The sequence below is a fragment of the Meles meles genome, chromosome 4, assembly GCF_922984935.1.
Source record: "Meles meles chromosome 4, mMelMel3.1 paternal haplotype, whole genome shotgun sequence".
Classification (NCBI taxonomy): domain Eukaryota; kingdom Metazoa; phylum Chordata; class Mammalia; order Carnivora; family Mustelidae; genus Meles; species Meles meles.
Window position 1 is genome coordinate 28233869 of NC_060069.1, and position 17322 is coordinate 28251190.

General features: G+C 38.1%; 1 protein-coding gene across 2 annotated transcripts in view; it reads left to right on the forward strand.

Moving 5' to 3' along the window:
- The window catches only part of ULK4 (unc-51 like kinase 4), a 684359-nt gene that overhangs the window by 24930 nt on the left and 642107 nt on the right, over nucleotides 1–17322 (forward strand). For both annotated transcript variants that reach the window (XM_046001316.1, XM_046001317.1), the window contains exons 11-16: nucleotides 125–194; nucleotides 1972–2068; nucleotides 7379–7483; nucleotides 9897–9957; nucleotides 11670–11851; nucleotides 12161–12207. In XM_046001316.1, coding sequence (XP_045857272.1) covers nucleotides 125–194; nucleotides 1972–2068; nucleotides 7379–7483; nucleotides 9897–9957; nucleotides 11670–11851; nucleotides 12161–12207 — 562 coding nt within the window. The remainder of the gene's footprint in view (nucleotides 1–124; nucleotides 195–1971; nucleotides 2069–7378; nucleotides 7484–9896; nucleotides 9958–11669; nucleotides 11852–12160; nucleotides 12208–17322) is intronic.

Consider the following 17322-nt stretch of genomic DNA (forward strand, 5'->3'; position numbering starts at 1 on the left):
CACTGACGATACTTTTTAAGGGTTTCCAGTTTCTGTTACCATTCTCTTTAAGTTTCTGTCTGTATCCTGCTCTGCTCATTATATTTTGGTCCTTTATGGATAATGTTTTTCTTTCCTGCTACAGAAAATCCAGCCGAGTTGCGGCCTAAAAGTACTGTTGGGGGTCAACCGAATGAGTCCATGTTTCTTCTCAGGTAGGTAAGATGACAGAGCAGCAGGGAATCCATGGGAGGTGACAGTGGGGTCTTCCCAAAGCATCTCTTGTCCTGGTGGCAAGCTGTGTTGTGCAGAGATACACGACAGGGATGTGAATGCCCGATTCCAGTTTCACTCTCTGCTTTCAAAGTTACCGTTAAGTGCTGACAATTGGAATGTTGACTTGGCTGTGCATTTTTAAAAGTTTTTAACAGCACCACCCATTTTTCCTATTCGTAAGGGTTAAAACCTCTTCATTTTGTACTTTCCCTTCGAATAACTGAATTTGAAATTTTAGCAGTCTCTTCTTTATTGGATAAAGACCTACAGGAAAGAACATGGTTTTTTTTTTTTTTTTTTTTTTTAAAGTGTTGTTTTATATGGAGGCATAAATAATGTTCACCTAATAATGTAATCATCAAATAGTTAAATATCAGAATATTATTTTAATGTGATTAAGAAAAATACATTTAAAATTTTAGTAATACGTCTTAAGTTTTGTATTTTATTTATAGTTTTAGCCTTAGACATAGTTTTATTTAATGACATCGGGGTTATAACAATAAACTAGTTTCCTGACTTGTTTTACCCTATTTAACTATAAAATGTTAATTTTTATCTATATACCTTCTAGGCATTTTATTTTATTTTTTTTTATTATTTTTAGTTTTTATTTATTTATTTGACAGAGATCACAAGTAGGCAGAGAGGCAGGGAGAAAGAGGAGGAAGCAGGCTCCCTGCTGAGCAGAGAGCCTGATGCAGGGCTTGATCCCAGGACCCTGGGATCATGACCTGAGCCGAAGGCAGAGGTGTTAAGCCACTGAGCCACCCAGGCACCCCCCTCCTAGGCATTTTAAAGTCAGTTTTTAAAAACTTTGTATAATCTTTGGCATATTTTGTGAATTAAATAAGGATTTGTTCTAGGAATAAATAGATAAGTGAAAGAGGTGAGAATCCTGATATTTGGGAATTTGAAGGAACTTGGTGAAAAATACCCTAATTATCTGAGTGGAAAGATTTTTTTTTTTTTTTTAAGATTTATTTATTTATTTATTTGACAGAGCAAGAGCAAGAGAGATCACAAGTAGGCAGAGAGGCAGGCAGAAAGGGGGAGGCAGGCTCCCTGCCAAGCAGAGAGCCCGATGTGGGGCTTGATCGCAGGACTCTGAGATCATGACCTGAGCCGAAAGTAGAGGCTTAACCCACTGAGCCACCCAGGCACTCCAAAATTTTCTTAAAATATGAAAAACTCCAAATCAGAGACCCAAGTATAATAGAGTGACCCACAGAGTATGACAACCATTTTTAAGTGTAGGAGGAGTCATTAAAAATAGATGCAGATTATAACTTGTTTCTTAAATAGATACCAAGATCATTTGCCATTTCAAACATTCTGAAATAAAATTGTAAATATTTTCCATCCTTTGTAGAATGTCTGATGTATTTTGTTATGTCAATCCTGATATCAGCAGACATCTACACAATAATAAAACCAGTGTTTTAATATTTCTAGTTAAAGTAGAAACTATGATAATATAACATAGATTGTATAAAAGAGATAATAAATTAGCTAGGAAATTGCTTTAAAGATATTTACAAAAGTGTCAGATAAACACAAATTAGAATTTAAATATATGAGATCACCTAGAATCTTGATTTTTCTGGTTTTTTTTTTTCCTTGTGAGGTGTTTTTTTTTTTTTTTTCCTCCAGATAGTAGTTAACATGTGAAAGTTTCTAAAATCCGAGTAATGTTGACTGGTCGGTATTTTCCAGTTCTCGTCCAACTCCAAGAACGAGCACTGCAGTGGGATTAAGTCCTGGTGAGGATAGGACTCAGCATTCACCCCAGAAGACTTATCCTTCAACCAAGGTGAACACAAGGGAACTTTTTCTTTGTTTTTATTTTTTTGTTTTTTTTCATATAAGATAGACTCAGAAGAATAATCACCAAGTTCATCTCTGAACTATGATTGAAATGATGAAATTTACAATTAAGTCATCTTCTTTGATGATCGCTGGTTTTTCTGCTAAGTACTCTTAAGAGGGAGTTATGTCTTTGATAACGGCTTTCCTGAGATGTGATTGACATCCCATGCAATTCACCCAGGTAGAGTGTACAATTCAGGGTCTTTGAGCATATTCATGCAGTCATGCAGCCATCATCACGGTCATTTTGAAAACACTAATTATGCCACAAAGAAACCCCACATTTATTAGCTGTCACTCCTGTTTTCCCTCCATTTCTCTCCCCTCTTACCCTAGGCAACCACTCTGCTTTGTCTTTAGACATTTGTCTGTTCTGGATATTCCATGTAAATGAAATAACAAAATGTGTGTTCTTTCGTGACTGGCTTTTTTCACCTAACCTAATGTTTTTAAGGTTTTCATCCAAATTATAGCATGTATCAGTCCTCTGTTTCTTTTTAGTGCCAAATTAATCTGTTGTATATGCCACATTTTATATTTCCATTCATTGGTTGGTGGACATTTGGGTCTTTTCCACCTTGTGGTTGTTGTGAATTGGGCTGCTGTGAACGTTCATATATATGGTTTTGAGGGAGCATGTATTTAATTTCTCCTCAGACCTATAGGAGTGTAATCATGGCATTGTGTGGTAACTACCATTTTACATTGCCCCCAGCAGTGATGAGAATGCCAGTGTTGACCCATCCTTAACAAAACTTGGTACTGTCCATTTGTTTTCTAATTATGGTAAATTAGATATTATGTAAAATTTACCATTTGACTATTTTTAAGTGGACAATTTTGTGGTATTAAGTATCTTCCCATTTTTGTTCAACCATTCCCACCATCTGTCTCCAGAACTTTTTCGTATCCCAAACTGAGACTGTGTACCCACTAAACAGTCTTGGCAGCTATGATTCTCCTCTCTGTGTCTGTGAAGTTGCCTAGTCATCTCATCTAAGTGAACCATATAATATTTGCCCTTTTGTGTCTGGCTTACTACACTCAGTGTGATATCTTCAGGGTCCATCCATGTTGTGGCATGTGCCACTTGCATTCCTTTTTAAGGCTGAATAATATTTCATTGTGTATAAACCACATATTGTTTATCTGTTCTTCTTTGGACACTTCGGTTGCTTCAGCCTTTGGGGTATTGTGAATCATTCATGGTAGCCATACTGGGGGGTGTGAAATTGTATCTAGTTTTGATTGGCATTTCTGATGGCTAATTATGTTGAGTCTCTTTTCATTCATATATATATGTGTGTGTGTGTGTGTGTGTGTGTGTGTGTGTATTTCCTTTGGAAGAATTCAAATCCTTACCCATTTGAGTTGCAGGAACTCTTTGTATACTCTGGTGGTGGTGTCCTTCGAAGCACAGGTATTTTTAATTTTGATGTAGTTCAAATGATCTCTTCGTGTGCATGTTTGTTGTTGCCTATGCTTCTGGTGTCATAATTTAGAAGCCATTGGCTACTTGAAGGTTACAAAGGTTTATGCCTATGCTTAGCTCTTACCTTTAGCTCTTTAATGCATTTGAGTTAGTTTTTGTATATGGCATGAAGCATATGCCAGCTTCAATGTATTTCCATTTGTCTCAGCACTATTTGTTGAAAAGACTGTGCTTTCCCCCAATTAATTATCTTGGCATTCTTGTTGACTTTTGATTGACTATAAAAGCGAGTTTCATTTCTGGACTCTCTAGTCTGTTGATCTATGCATCCTTCTCATGCTGGTAGTATAGTAACTGGTTAGCTACTATATTTTTTATTTTAAGAGACAGAGCACAAGGGCGAGGGAGGGGTGGGGGGGAGTAGAAGATGGAGAAGGAGAGAGAGATTTCCCAAACAGCCTTCATGCCCAACATGGAGCTCAGTGTGAGGCTCCATCTCCTGACCCTGAGATCATGACATGAGCTGAAGTTAAGAGTTGAACATTCAACTGACTGAGCCGCACAGGTGTCCCAATAATTTTTATTTATTTATTTATTTATTTATTTATTTTTTTAAGTAGACTCTGTGCCCCGCGTGGAGCCGAATGAGGGGCTTGAACTCATGACCCTGAGATCAAGAGTCGAACGCTTAACTGGCTGGCCACCCTGATGCCCATAGCTAGCTATTCTTCTTCTCCTTCTCCCCCCGACCTTTTTTTTTTTTTAAAGATTTTATTTCTTTATAGAGCACAGAAGTAGGAGGAGCAGCAGGGAAAGGGAGAGGCAGGCTCCCCGCTGAGCAAGGAGCCAGTTGTGCAGCTCAATCCCAGGACCCTAAAATCATGACATGAGCCAAAGGCAACCGCCTAACTGACTGAGCCATGCAGGTGCCCCCTAGCTAGCTATTCTTGATCATCATAGCTTTTTATTAAGTTTTGAAGTTAGGAGGTATGATTCTTTTTTTTTTTTTTAAAGATTTATTTTTTTGACAGATAGAGATTACAAGTAGGCAGAGAGGCAGGCAGAGAGAGAGAGAGGAGTAAGCAGGCTCCCAGCCAAGCAGAGAGCCCGATGCGGGGCTCGATCCCAGGACCCTGGGATCATGACCTGAGCCGAAGGCAGAGGCTTTAACCCGCTGAGCCACCCAGGCGCCCCAGGAGGTATGATTCTTCTTTGTTCTTTTTCAAGGTTGTTTTGGCTGTTCTGGGTTCCCTGCATTTCCATGTGAATTTTAGGATCAGTTTTCACTTTGCATGTTTCTGAAGAAGGCAGGTGGGATTGTGATAGCAGTGACATTGAATTTGGGGAGTATGGCTATTTTAACAATGTACAGTTTTCCTCCATGAATGTGGACTGTTTCTGTTTGTTTACATCTTTAGTTTCCTTCATTCAGTTGTTTTTGAATGCAGAGATATTTTGAATTAGTTTTTCCAAGTTAACTCATTGTACTTAGTGCTTGAGAGATACACTTTCTTTTAGTTAGTACTGTAATTTTTTTTTTTTTAAGATTTTATTTATTTATTTGACAGACAGAGATCACAAGTAGGCAGAGAGGCAGGCAGAGAGAGAGAGGAGGAAGCAGGCTGTCCGAAGAGCAGAGAGCCCGATGCGGGGCTCGATCCCAGAACCCTGGGATCATGACCTGAGCCGAAGGCAGAGGCTTTAACCCACTGAGCCACCCAGGTGCCCCTAGTTAGTACTGTAATTTTTTTTCTTTTTCCATTTTATTTATTTTTTCAGCGTAACAGTATTCATTCTTTTTGCACAACTCCCAGTGCTCCATGCAAAACGTGCCCTCCCCATTACCCACCACCTGTTCCCCCAACCTCCCACCCTTGACCCTTCAAAACCCTCACGTTGCCCCAACCTCCCATCCCTGACCCTTCAAAACCCTCAGGTTGTTTTTCAGAGTCCATAGTCTCTTATGGTTCGCCTCCCCTCCCCAATAGTACTGTAATTTTTAATGTGAAATGCATTTGGACTGCACGAAACTTACTTCTGCATTGAAATGAAGTATAAATGCATTATAATAAAACCTAATTCTGCTAATAACTGTTTAGTTATATGTGAGATAGAAAATCAGTGTAAAAGTTAAAAAAATGCATTTTGAAATAGATGTTGAATATCTTCTGGCACATGGGTATTGTAGAGAAGTTTACTTAATCATTTTATTGAGAATATTTAAGCAGTAAGTATATAAGTACTATATGAGAGTATCTTTTATTTTTTAAGTGATACTTTTAAATTCAATTACAAGATCTTTATAATTGTAGAAAACTTGGAAACTGTACAAGAGGACAAAAAAAAAAACCCTACTTGTAATTTAATTACCCAGAGGAGCCACGGGTTACAATTTGATATTTCTTTTTGGTTCTATACATATGCATTCATTTTCAAACAAGGGAACATAATTTTTTAACTTAATTATTTTTCATTTGGTGGATTATAGTGTTTGATCATTTAGTTTAGTCCTGAGCATTTTGGCTATCATGAGTGGGTTTTTTAAAATAAAAAAAAAAAAAAAAAATTTTTTTTTAGATAGCATGTGTAGGGGTTGGGGAGGGACAGAGGGAGAGGGAGAGGGAGGATCTGAGCAGGCTTTACACCCCGTGCAGAGCCTGATGCAGATCTCAATCTAACAACCCTGAGATCATGACCTGAGCTGAAATTAGGAGTTGGACAATTAACTGACTGATCTACACAGGCTTCCTTGGTATCTCATTTTTGTAATCTGTTACCTGTGCATACGTTTTGTTTATATATAGGAAATTAATTTTTACATATAAATTTCTCACTGGTCTGCCTAATTCTCATAAGAATATATTATATACTAATATAGCTAATTCATTACGGCCTTTCTTTGAAGTCTTTGTCTTGAAAGTTCATGTCTTTAAGCATTAAAATTTTTGTTTTCCAAAGTTGTTCCATACTTACTCTTCATGTATTTTTTTATATGTCTGTTTTCTAAATTACAAAGGGGTGGGCTTGGTTCCAGGAACTTTGTTAGCTACTTATTCTATTCCTTTTTTCATGACCCTGCCTCAGTTTTGGATAATTTCCTCATTTTTCACTTCACTGATTTGGTTTTGTCTTGTTCAGTTTGCTGGTTGGTGTTTCAGTGGAAATTCTTAATGTATAAATTCTCTCTCTTTTTTTTTTTTTGTCTTATGTGAAGTCCTAAGGCATAACACTAGGAATGAGAGTTCTGTTTATTGTTTAAGTAGAGCACAAAGAAACAGCTCATAGAACTGTTAGCAAATATCTGGTTATTCCTTTTCATTATGTGTTAGCTCTACTTCAGCTTTTATAAAGGTAGATGTGTAACACTTAGGTAACAGGTTAGTACTTGACCCTGAAATTCTTTTATGCTGTCATTTTAACTTCGTACTGAATATTCTGTAAAGCGGAATAAAGTGATGAGTGTTCAGTGGATGAATGAGGAAAACCGTGCTGGTGACTGAAAAACCAGTTTGCCTGCTCATAGTTTAGAGCATCAGACTAGAGAAGCTCTGTTTTCTGGTCCTCACCAGCCTTTGTGGCAAACACAAACAAGTCCGTTACTTTGAGCTTTCTGTGTTTTCCTTCTGTAAAAATGGGAATGATACAGATGACTGAAGATCTTTGTGAGACTCAAAAAATTCTGTGTAAGTGTTTGATTTGCGAAGTGAGTGATGCCCTGATCTAGGTGACCCTTCCAGGGGTGTCTTACTCAACATCTTATGAGCTCAGTTTTTAAAACTCTTTACGAGTCACAGAAACAAAGCCTCATTTTTGTTATTTCAGAATACAAGTGGACACCTGAGTCAGCAGGACCTGGAATCCCAGATGAGAGAGCTTATCTACATGGACTCTGATCTCATTGTCACCCCGATCATCGACAACCCAAAGGTGTGGAAAGATGCCCTAAGATGAGGGCTGAGCTTTAGCCTTCCCTGAGAGCTGGAATCCTGATGTGATATTTTCATCACAAATATTCTTTGCCTTATTTTCTTGGCTGTTCCTCATGTCTGCTTTTAGGTCACTCGTGCTGTGTGGCTACATTTCTGTCTGTCCTGTCTCTAACACTCTCCTTTCTGCTTCATTGAGTGGTGAGTTTTTTTTCTTCCTCTTCTGCATCAGCTCTGTCCTCCCTCCATCCCCTCCATCCGTGGGCTTCTAGACCTCAGACCTTTGTTCTCAGTCCCTTCGTTTCTCCATGCTACTTGGGTGAATTTCTCTAAGCACTCTAATTGTGCATGTGTTACAAAAGCAGATGGGAGTGAGCACTGCTCCCTCCAGCTGGGGTGGGTGGGCAGGGTACACAGAGACCACACCCTCTCACAGGTGCTCAGGACTGCAGGCCAGATGGTTGGGAGACACTGGGAGCTTGGGGAGTCATGTTTCACAGATGTGCTTCATACCCAGCATGATTTTTGTTGCTTCATGTCACTTGGAATGTACTACTGTATTACTGGGGGATGATGAGTATTCTCCTTAAGAAAATAAACATTAATTTTTCAGTGCCTCTGTACTATCTATTATGTAATTTAATTTTCTTTCTTTCTTTTTTTTTTTTTTTAAAGTCTTTCTGTTTCAATTTATGGCCATTTTCTCTCCTCTCATTGGGGAACATTAATTTAGAACAAATGGGTTTTTGGATATGTATTATACTAGGTAGACAAGATTTAATATAGATGACCCAGCATTTTTTCATAATGGAGCTAATTCTTTGAGTTCAGATGTCTGGCAGAATAATTGTATATTATGCCAAATTTAATGTGTAATAGGTCATTTTCCCAGTAGACCTTCTAAGAACAGTTTGTAGTATCTTTTGACCATATTTTTTCTGCATATTTCTTTTATGACCGTACTTAACTGTTTTGGAGAAGCCTTAGTAGAAGTTTTTTTAACTTCTAATTTTAAACATACAGAAAAGGTCCAAAAATAGTGGAGTTACTGTATAGTTTTTACCCAGCTTCTTCTAATGTTAGCATCTTACACACCATAGAATGGTTAGCAAAGCCAGGGAATTAACATTGGTACAGTGCTAATAACTAAATTCCTAAATTTATTTGAATTTTACTAGTTTGTACCACTGATGTCCTTTTTCTGTTCTAGGGTTTCTTGTTAACAGTTTGCTGTTAAGGCCTTATTTTCCTCTTACTTCCTGTCCTTGTTTTCATGGCCTCGTGGTAATTTCTCAGTCATTTCTTGACTTTCATGACTTTGACATTGAAGCGTACTGGTCAGGTATTTTGTAGAATGTTGCTCAAGTTGGGTGTGTCTGTTTCTTATGATTACTATGTATGAGCTTCTGCATTTTTGGCAAGAATACTACCAGCAAAGCTTTTTAAAATTCTCTCTCCATAGAGAGGTTTTGGAGGATTTAGGCTTAGAGATGATGGTTGAACTTTTTTAATTAAAAGTCTCAAGATGAAAGTACCTTTTGTTCTAAACTTATGGATCCAGCTAACCATTTTTTTCTCCCCTTCCTTAAAAAAACCAGTCGTGTGCTTTCCTGTTCATGCTGTTTACAGCTTCCTGCAGTCGTGTGTTCTCGAATTCATCCATGAAGTTCTTACATTCTTTAAAACCTTACCCCCTTTCCAGCTCTTCCACAAACCTGTCAGCCTAAAGTGCTTGCTGCATTCTCTGATATTTTAAAAAGTTTTCTCTCTAGGGGAATGTTCCAACTATAATTATGTCCTGCCCAGTTTGCATTGTTCAATATTTCTTTGTTTGTTTTTAACATGTTTCCAGTCAGAGTATCAGCTTTCTGACCGTAGGATTGTGATTTTCACATCTTGATTATCCCCCTTAGCATCTAGCCTTCTGCCTCACCCTCTCAGGTGCCCAATAAATATTTGTTGGTATGACTACATTTCTAACCTAGAGTTTTATTAGCTAAAGAGGATATCCTCTTGAGGATATCCTTACCAGGATAAATTGCTTCTTTTTTAATGAAACTTTATTTTATTGCTGATATCAATTGAAGTGATAGTCTAAAAATTTTACCTGTTTAAAGTAAATTCTACCCCCAACATGGGGTTGGAACTCACAACCCAGGGATCAGGAGTCACATTTTCTACTGACTGAGCCAGCAAGGTTCCCTGAAATGATTTTATTTTTATAAATTATTATGTCTTTTGTATTTGAATCTGAAGGGCAATGTTGAATTCTTTTTCTTTTTAGTGACAGATTTTCAGTGGTTCTTTTTTTTTTCCTGCCCTAATTGATTTATAATCTGGTAATGGGAGATATATCGGGAAATAGATATCTGTCTCAAAAGGTATCTTAAAAGTGTTTGTTTTTTCAACCACAGATAATGAAACAACCACCAATTAAATTTGATCCAAAGATACTGCATCTCCCGGCACATTCAGGTAGGATTATAGTGGCCTGGTCACATAGACTCTTAGAAGATAGATATAAATAAGAAATTTAATAGCAAATGGATTATCTTATTTATTAAGTAGCTGAGTTCCTGTTTCCTTGCCACCTGACCATTCTTGGGGCAGTGCTGGGTATGTTACAAATCTGTAGTCCATTTGTGCCAGGCGTTCACCTTACGCAGCTGAAAGTTCCTGTAAAGTGCGGACCCTTCTCTTGCCCTTGCCTTTTGTAGATCCACTGACTTTCCAACACTTATGGTGCTCTGGTGGGCACAGAGGGTTGGAGACCACAATGAAGAATTGAGGTTCTAGGGGTGCTTGGATGGCTCAGTTGTTAAGTGTCTGCCTTCAGGTCAGGTCATGATCCTAGGGTCCTGGGATCGAGCACCACATTGGGTTTTCTGCTTGATGGGAAGCCCACTTCTCTCTCTCTCTCTCTCTCTCTCTTCCCCTGCTTGTGTTCCCTTTCTTGCTGTGTCTCTTTCTGTCAAATAAATAAAATCTTGAAAAAATAAAGAATTGAGGTTCTACTTCAGAGTGGGGCAGTTGACAAGGGGGTCAGGTGGTTCACTTTTGTGGGGATGGTGTGGGAATGGAGATACTTAGATGATTGTTAGGTGTCCTTTCACCTAATGGGAAGTCTTATTTGGCATGAACATTAGAAATGGCTTTATACCTTAAATTTTGATGGATATTGTTTGATAAAATCTATTTGCAGCTATTAAGCTAGAGCCAGAAAAAAATCATTTTCCTAGCTAGAGTATAATCTATAAAAGCAACTCCAAGTAAATTAAAAATAAAATGTGTTCAAATTTAAATAAACTGCCAAGTAGGGGCGCCTGGATGGCTCAGTGGGTTAAGCCTCTGCCTTCGGCTCAGGTCATGTTCTCAGGGTCCTGGGATTGAGCCCTGCGTCAGACTGTCTGCACAGCAGGGAGCCTGCTTCCCCCCCCACCCCCTCTGCCTGACTCTCTGCCTACTCTGATCTCTGTCGGTCGAATAAATAAATAAATAAAAATCTTAAAAAAAAAAACTGTGCCAAGTAGAACCATATTCATGAAAACCTTGGAAGAGTATTTCAAAATAATATCCCTTCCCTTTGTCCCTTTATGTTGAGTTATTTTAGGAAATTATTACAGGTTATTTTGTTTAAGGATAGAAATTAGCTGAAACTATGTTAGTTTTAGATGGCATCTCATGGCCCAGTTTTTGTTTTCTGTGTGGAGGGTTTGGACTTGGACTTTCCAGATGACTTTAGCTACAATATTAACCTGTTATACTTAATACTTTCATTGAAATCTTTTAACAACTGTGCAGATCTTGGCTTTTCAGATATTTTAAGGCTAGATTTCTTTACTTATAAAAGGCCATCTTGCATTTTTGTAATACAATTTTATTAAGCTTTGTATTTTGTTAGATTCTAGGCTGCAGGATGATTCCTCCTTGGGCATCTGCATAGTTTTCCATTCACATAGTGAAAAAGTCTCCATGGGTAGAAGAAGAGGGATCTAGAAGAATAATTAAAAGTAGTGTCATCTTTGGAGGACTTTATGGTTTTGACATTGTAAAGTTAGGATTTTCTTTGTCCTCATCTTAGCTATTGAAATTCTATGTTCCATTTATATCTCTTGTAATGTTTTCAGGTTTTTTTTTTTTTAATTTTTTACATGATACCTACTTTGAACCTTTCCTTTCCTCTCCAGTGGATAAGTTAATATTTCTAAAAGACCAAGATTGGAATGACTTTTTACAGCAAGTGTGCTCACAGATCGACTCCACTGAAAAGAGCACAGGGGCCTCCCGAGCCAAGCTCAATCTCCTTTGCTATCTGTGTGTTGTGGCTGGACACCGGGACGTGGCCACCCGGCTCCTCCATTCCCCACTGGTACGTAGTTCATTGTAAAGACTCCTTTCATGGTCCTCAGAGCATGCCTTTTGTATGTAACTTTCGTATTTCTGTTGAGATTAAAACTTTAGTGCTAAAATACTAACTTGATCTAATTACAGTAGAAAAAAATGATTTATCAAGATTATAGTTTGCCAAAATTGTTTAATCCTCATGTCTGAAATCAGTTGAACAGACAGTGATCTTTAACTTCTTCTGTTGTCTCCTAGTGTCGGATTCACATTTCAGTTGTCTACAGGTCACATGCATTAGTCATGAACAAAGTGTACATCTTTTTTTTAATTCTAGTTCCAGTTGCTAATCCAGCATTTGAGAATAGCTCCAAACTGGGATATGTAAGTAACATTTATATTTTAATTATTCATTAAATAGTCATGACATATTTATCAAAATCACATAGTTCTAAATTAATATATACTGAAGTAATAATTACTCTGAATCCTAAGCAATCATAGGTATCCCAACTGTAAATTAAAAGATTTCAAAAATAGGCCATATACTATTATAAATATAATTCTGGGATTATATAAACTACCTCTGGAAACTTTGTTACTCTTCCTCTTATGAGTCTTCTTTATTAAACACTTGAACCCTGTGTTTTAATTTTGCTTCCTGCAGAGTTTTCCCTTGTGATTTCATCTTTCCCTTACGTGATGCATGACTTCCTTATGATGTTATTTAAAATCTAATGGGATTATGCTCTGTAAGCTCCTGATGGAAGGATGTATATTTTCTTATTATGCAGGCAACTATACCATGGTGGAAAAGCACATTAGATAAAGTGTTAGAAGGCTCTGGGCTCTGGTAGCCAGTGAGACCAGGCCAGATGATTACCTCTTTCTTTTCTTTTCTTTTTTTTTTTTTTTACTTAAATTTATTTTTTTTTCAGTGATCCAGAATTCATTGTTTATGTACCACACCCAGTGCCCCATCAATTTGTGCCCTCCTTAATATCCACCACCAGGCTCACCCAACCCCCCACCCTCACCCCACTCCGCTCCAAAAACCCTCAGTTTGCCTCTCAGAGTCCAGTCTCATGGTTGGGGGAAATCGGAGGGGGAGACAAACCACGATTACCTCTTTCTGAGTCTCAGCTCTGCTGGGAGTCTGTGTGGGGCTATGAAATTGCATGGGCTTTGCATTCAGACAGACCTGGGTGTGACTCACAGATCTGCCCTCTGGGTAAATAGTCTTAAGTGCTGAGCCTCAGTTTCCTCAACTGTAAGATGGAGTTTCCTCAACTGTAAGATGGGGATAGCGTATCTACATCAGATACTAATAATTACCTTTTGAATGAGCAAGTGCATGAACTACTTTGCACTGGTGCCCCATTCTTCCTGGGCCGGTAGCAGATGTTGGAGCCTGGAGGTTGCAGTGGCCGTGCTTGGGGTGATCAAGCCTGCTTATCTTGTATTCTCCTTAGAAAAGTACATGAAAACAACAGTGAGGGTGTTTGTGAAATGTGATAATAGCAATTATTCCAGAATGGTGAGATTTGGGGGAAACGAGGTATTCACAATTTTTTTTTTTTTTTTTGGATAATTTTTGTTATGCATCTTCTGAGGTTACTTCCCCAAGGTAAAACTTGACATTGCAAATAGGATTTTTAGGTATTTTTTGAGCATGTAAAACTTTGAGAAGGTTTGTGGTGTGATCACCAAAAGGAAACCAAACAAAACCTCACAGTTCAGCTAAAACTTATATCCTTGAATGGGGTGCCCCCTGCTGACTTGTAAAAATCGACTTTTTTTTATCCTTTCCAAGTACTGTTCCCCCCACCCTCATCCCCGCCCCCGCCCCCACCATCTTTTAGATAGAAATTTCATTATAAAACAGCTTGTGTTTGAGGAAAATGATAAATAATAAAGTAGTCAAATCCTCTGCTTGGAACCTTCTTTCCATTTGTCTTCCTCCATTCAAACACCAGTTCTTCCAGCAGGGCCTTCTCTGACCTAGATCATATCCCCTTAACAGCATATAAGGGTCCTCAACTTAGCTGGGGGTAGCCACTGTTGAAGTAGATGTGTTTATTCCTTGGCTTTGTTCAGCATACAGAAAAACAAAGTAGGATAACATAGAATTTGTTTCTCCGAACCGAGGGTCTAGGTGGCGGGGAGGTGGGGGATGGGATAACTGGGTGATGAACATTAAGGAGGGAACGTGTCAGCACGGAGTATTATAGGAGATTGATGAATCACTGCTCTCTACCTCTGAAACTAATAATATATGTTAATTAATTGAATTAAATAAAATTAAAAGATGTTTCTCTTCCCCTTATAATGTATCTACTTTTTTGAGAGAGAGAAATAGGGAAGGGGCTGAAGGAGTGGGAGAGAGATAATCTTAAGCAGGTGCTACACTCAGCATGGAGCCTATTGAAGGGCTTGATCTCATGACCCTGAGATCGTGACCTGAGCTGAAATCAAGAGTCAGGCACTTAACAAACTGAGCTACCCAGGCACCCCATATGTTATGCATTTTTTAATGTCATTAACAATTTGTCTAAGATTTTTTTTCAAGGTATGCCTTTTCTTCTATGCTAGGAATGTCTGATGATTTAATTTACCCTGTTCCCTATTTTTGGATAATATTGTAACATTATAAATAATATGTCAATTAACATTTTTTGTGTTTAAATCTTGGTGCCTGTTAATTTTTTCTTTGTTCCCTGAGGGCAGATTCATAGAATTAGAACAAATGAGTACAAGGCAATAAATAATTCTGATAAAATGCTAAAACATTCTTTAGAAACATTGTATTGACATGCATTCCCAGTTGGTGTTTATAAAAATGCCCTTTTGTTAGAACTTTCAATAGTGGATATTTATGAAATTTTGTATCCTTTGCCAATCAACTTTATTGAGGCATGTAATCCACATATAATAATGCATAATATTTTCGTATATGTGCTGCCAAAGCAAGCACAGTAATGCATAATATTTTAATTAAACTATTTTGGGGCACCTGGGTGGCTTAGCGGATTAAGCCTCTGCCTTTAGCTCAGGTCATGATCTCAGGGTCCTGGGATTGAGCCCCACATTGGGCTCTCTGCTCAGCAGGGAGCCTGCTTCCCCCACCCATCTCTCTCTGCCTGCCTCTCTGCCTACTTGTGATCTCTGTCTGTCAAACTGTGGTAATATACATCATATGAAATTGACCATTTTAGTGAGTGTACAATTCAGGGGTATTAAGTATATTCACAATGCTGTGCAACCATCACCACTATCAATTTCCAGAACTTTTTCATCATCCTAAAAAGAAGCCATTACCGATTAAACTTTAACTCCCCATCCTCCTTCTCCCACTCCTGGTAAACTTCTATTCTACCTTTTGTTTCTATGAATTTGTATTCTATACCTAAATTAATTGGGATTATACAATATTTATCTTTTTGTGCCTGGCTTAATTCACTCAGCTTAACGTTTTCAGAGTTCAGCCATGTCGTAGCATGTATCAGAAGGTCTTCCCTTTTTAAGGTAGATTAATATCCCCTAGATGTATACGCCACATTAAAATTTTTTTTTATTTTGTTAGTTGCCATACAGTATGTCATTAGTTTTGATGTGTTCCAAGGTTCATTGTTTAGGTATAACACCCAGTGCTCCATTTTATCTTTTTACCGGTTGATGGGTTGCTTCTACCTTGGGCTATTGCAAGTATTACTGCTGTGAACATTGGTATACAAATATCTGTTGGAGTCCCTGCTATCAGTTATTTTGGGTAAATACCTACGAGTGGAGTTGTTGGATTATTTGGTAATTCTGTCTTCTCAGAATTCTCAGAGGAGACCTCATACTGTTTTCCACAGCGGCTGTACTATCTGACATTCCTTCTAGCAGTGCACAAGGCTTCCAATTTGTCCACATCCTCCTCCTCCTCATTTTTTAATAGCTATCCTGATGGGTGTGAAGCAGTACACCCGTGTGGTTTTGATTTGCAGTTCACTGATGACTAGTAATGTTGCACATCTTTTCATGTGTTTGTTGACCATCTGTTTTTCTTCTTTGGAGAAATGTCCATTCATGTTCTTTGCCTGTTTTCTAATTGGGTTGTTTTATGTTGTTGATTTGTAAGAGTTTTTCATATCTTCTGGCTGTTACCCCCTTATCAGATTAGGTGACTTGGAAATATTTTCTCCCATTCTGTGGGTTGCCTTTTCGCTCTTGATAGTGTCCTTGGAAACTCAGATTTTCCACTTTTTCTTTTGTTGCCTGTGCTTTTAATGTCATATGCAAGAAATCATTGCCAAATTCAGTGTCTTAAAGCTTTTCATTTCTTTTAAGAGTTTTACAGTTTTAGCTTTTGTATTTAGGTTTTTATCCACGTTGAGTTAATTTTTGTATGTGGTGTTAGTAAGGGTTTGACTTCATTCTTTTGCACGTGTATATCCAGTTTTCCCAGCACCATTTGTTGAAAAGGCTGTTGTTTCCCCATTGATTGGTATTGGCACCCTTGTCAATAATCTTTTGACCACATATGTGAGGGTTTATTTAGTCTAAATACCAGCCTTTATGCCAGTCCCCCAGTGTCTTGATTACCATAGCTTTGTAGTAGTTAAGTTCTGGAGTCAAAGTGTGAGACATCCAACTTTTTTCTCTTTTTCAAGATTATGTTTCTTAGTTGGGGTCCCTTGGGATTCATATAAATTTTAGGAAGGATTTTCCAATTTTTGGTATAGGTTTGACACTTGAATAAGGTAAAGTAAATGTTCATCAGTTTTTAAAATACAGTTTCTCTGTAAATTTTGTTGCTCTGCTTTACCTCTTTGTTGATTGGATTTCATTTTTTTCAGTAGTTCTTCTATTTCTTTTCTTTTTTCTTTTTTTTTCTTTTTTAATTCAAGCTCTCTGAGTCTCTGCTTCTCTAGTTGTTGCCTCCTCAAGGCTTTCTCTCTGGTTTTAGGGTTTAGGCACAGGGGGCTGACTGAGACCTTGTGCCCTTGGGCTTGCTCACCCCTGTGCTGTGCTTCGGGATTTGCCCTCTGTTTGCCCAGCTCTGGAAGACTCAGGGCCAACCTGTCTTTTTCTTCTTCTTTATATGTGACTAGTTTGATCGTTTCTCGGTGTCTGGATTTTTCTTTATTCTAGGCCATGAAATTTTATTGGAATGTGTATAGGTATTTTCACTAATTTGCTATGGCAGATTAAGTTTCAGTGCTTCAGGCTTTCTTTAGCTTCCCTGTTGCCTTAGGATCTCTTCTGTGTTTCATCCTTTTTCTGCTCCTTGTAAGTCCTGTGGATGGGTGTGGGATTTCCTATCTTTCCTTCTCTCTCTCTCTCTCTCTCTCTTTTTTTTTTTTTTTTAAGATTGATTTATTTGCGACAGAGAGCGAGAGCAGGAGGGAAATAGAGAGGGAGAGAGAATCTCAAGCAGATTCCGTGCTGAGCATAGAGCCCAACACGAGGCTTGAATTTATGACCCTGAGATCATGACCTGAACTGAAACCAAGA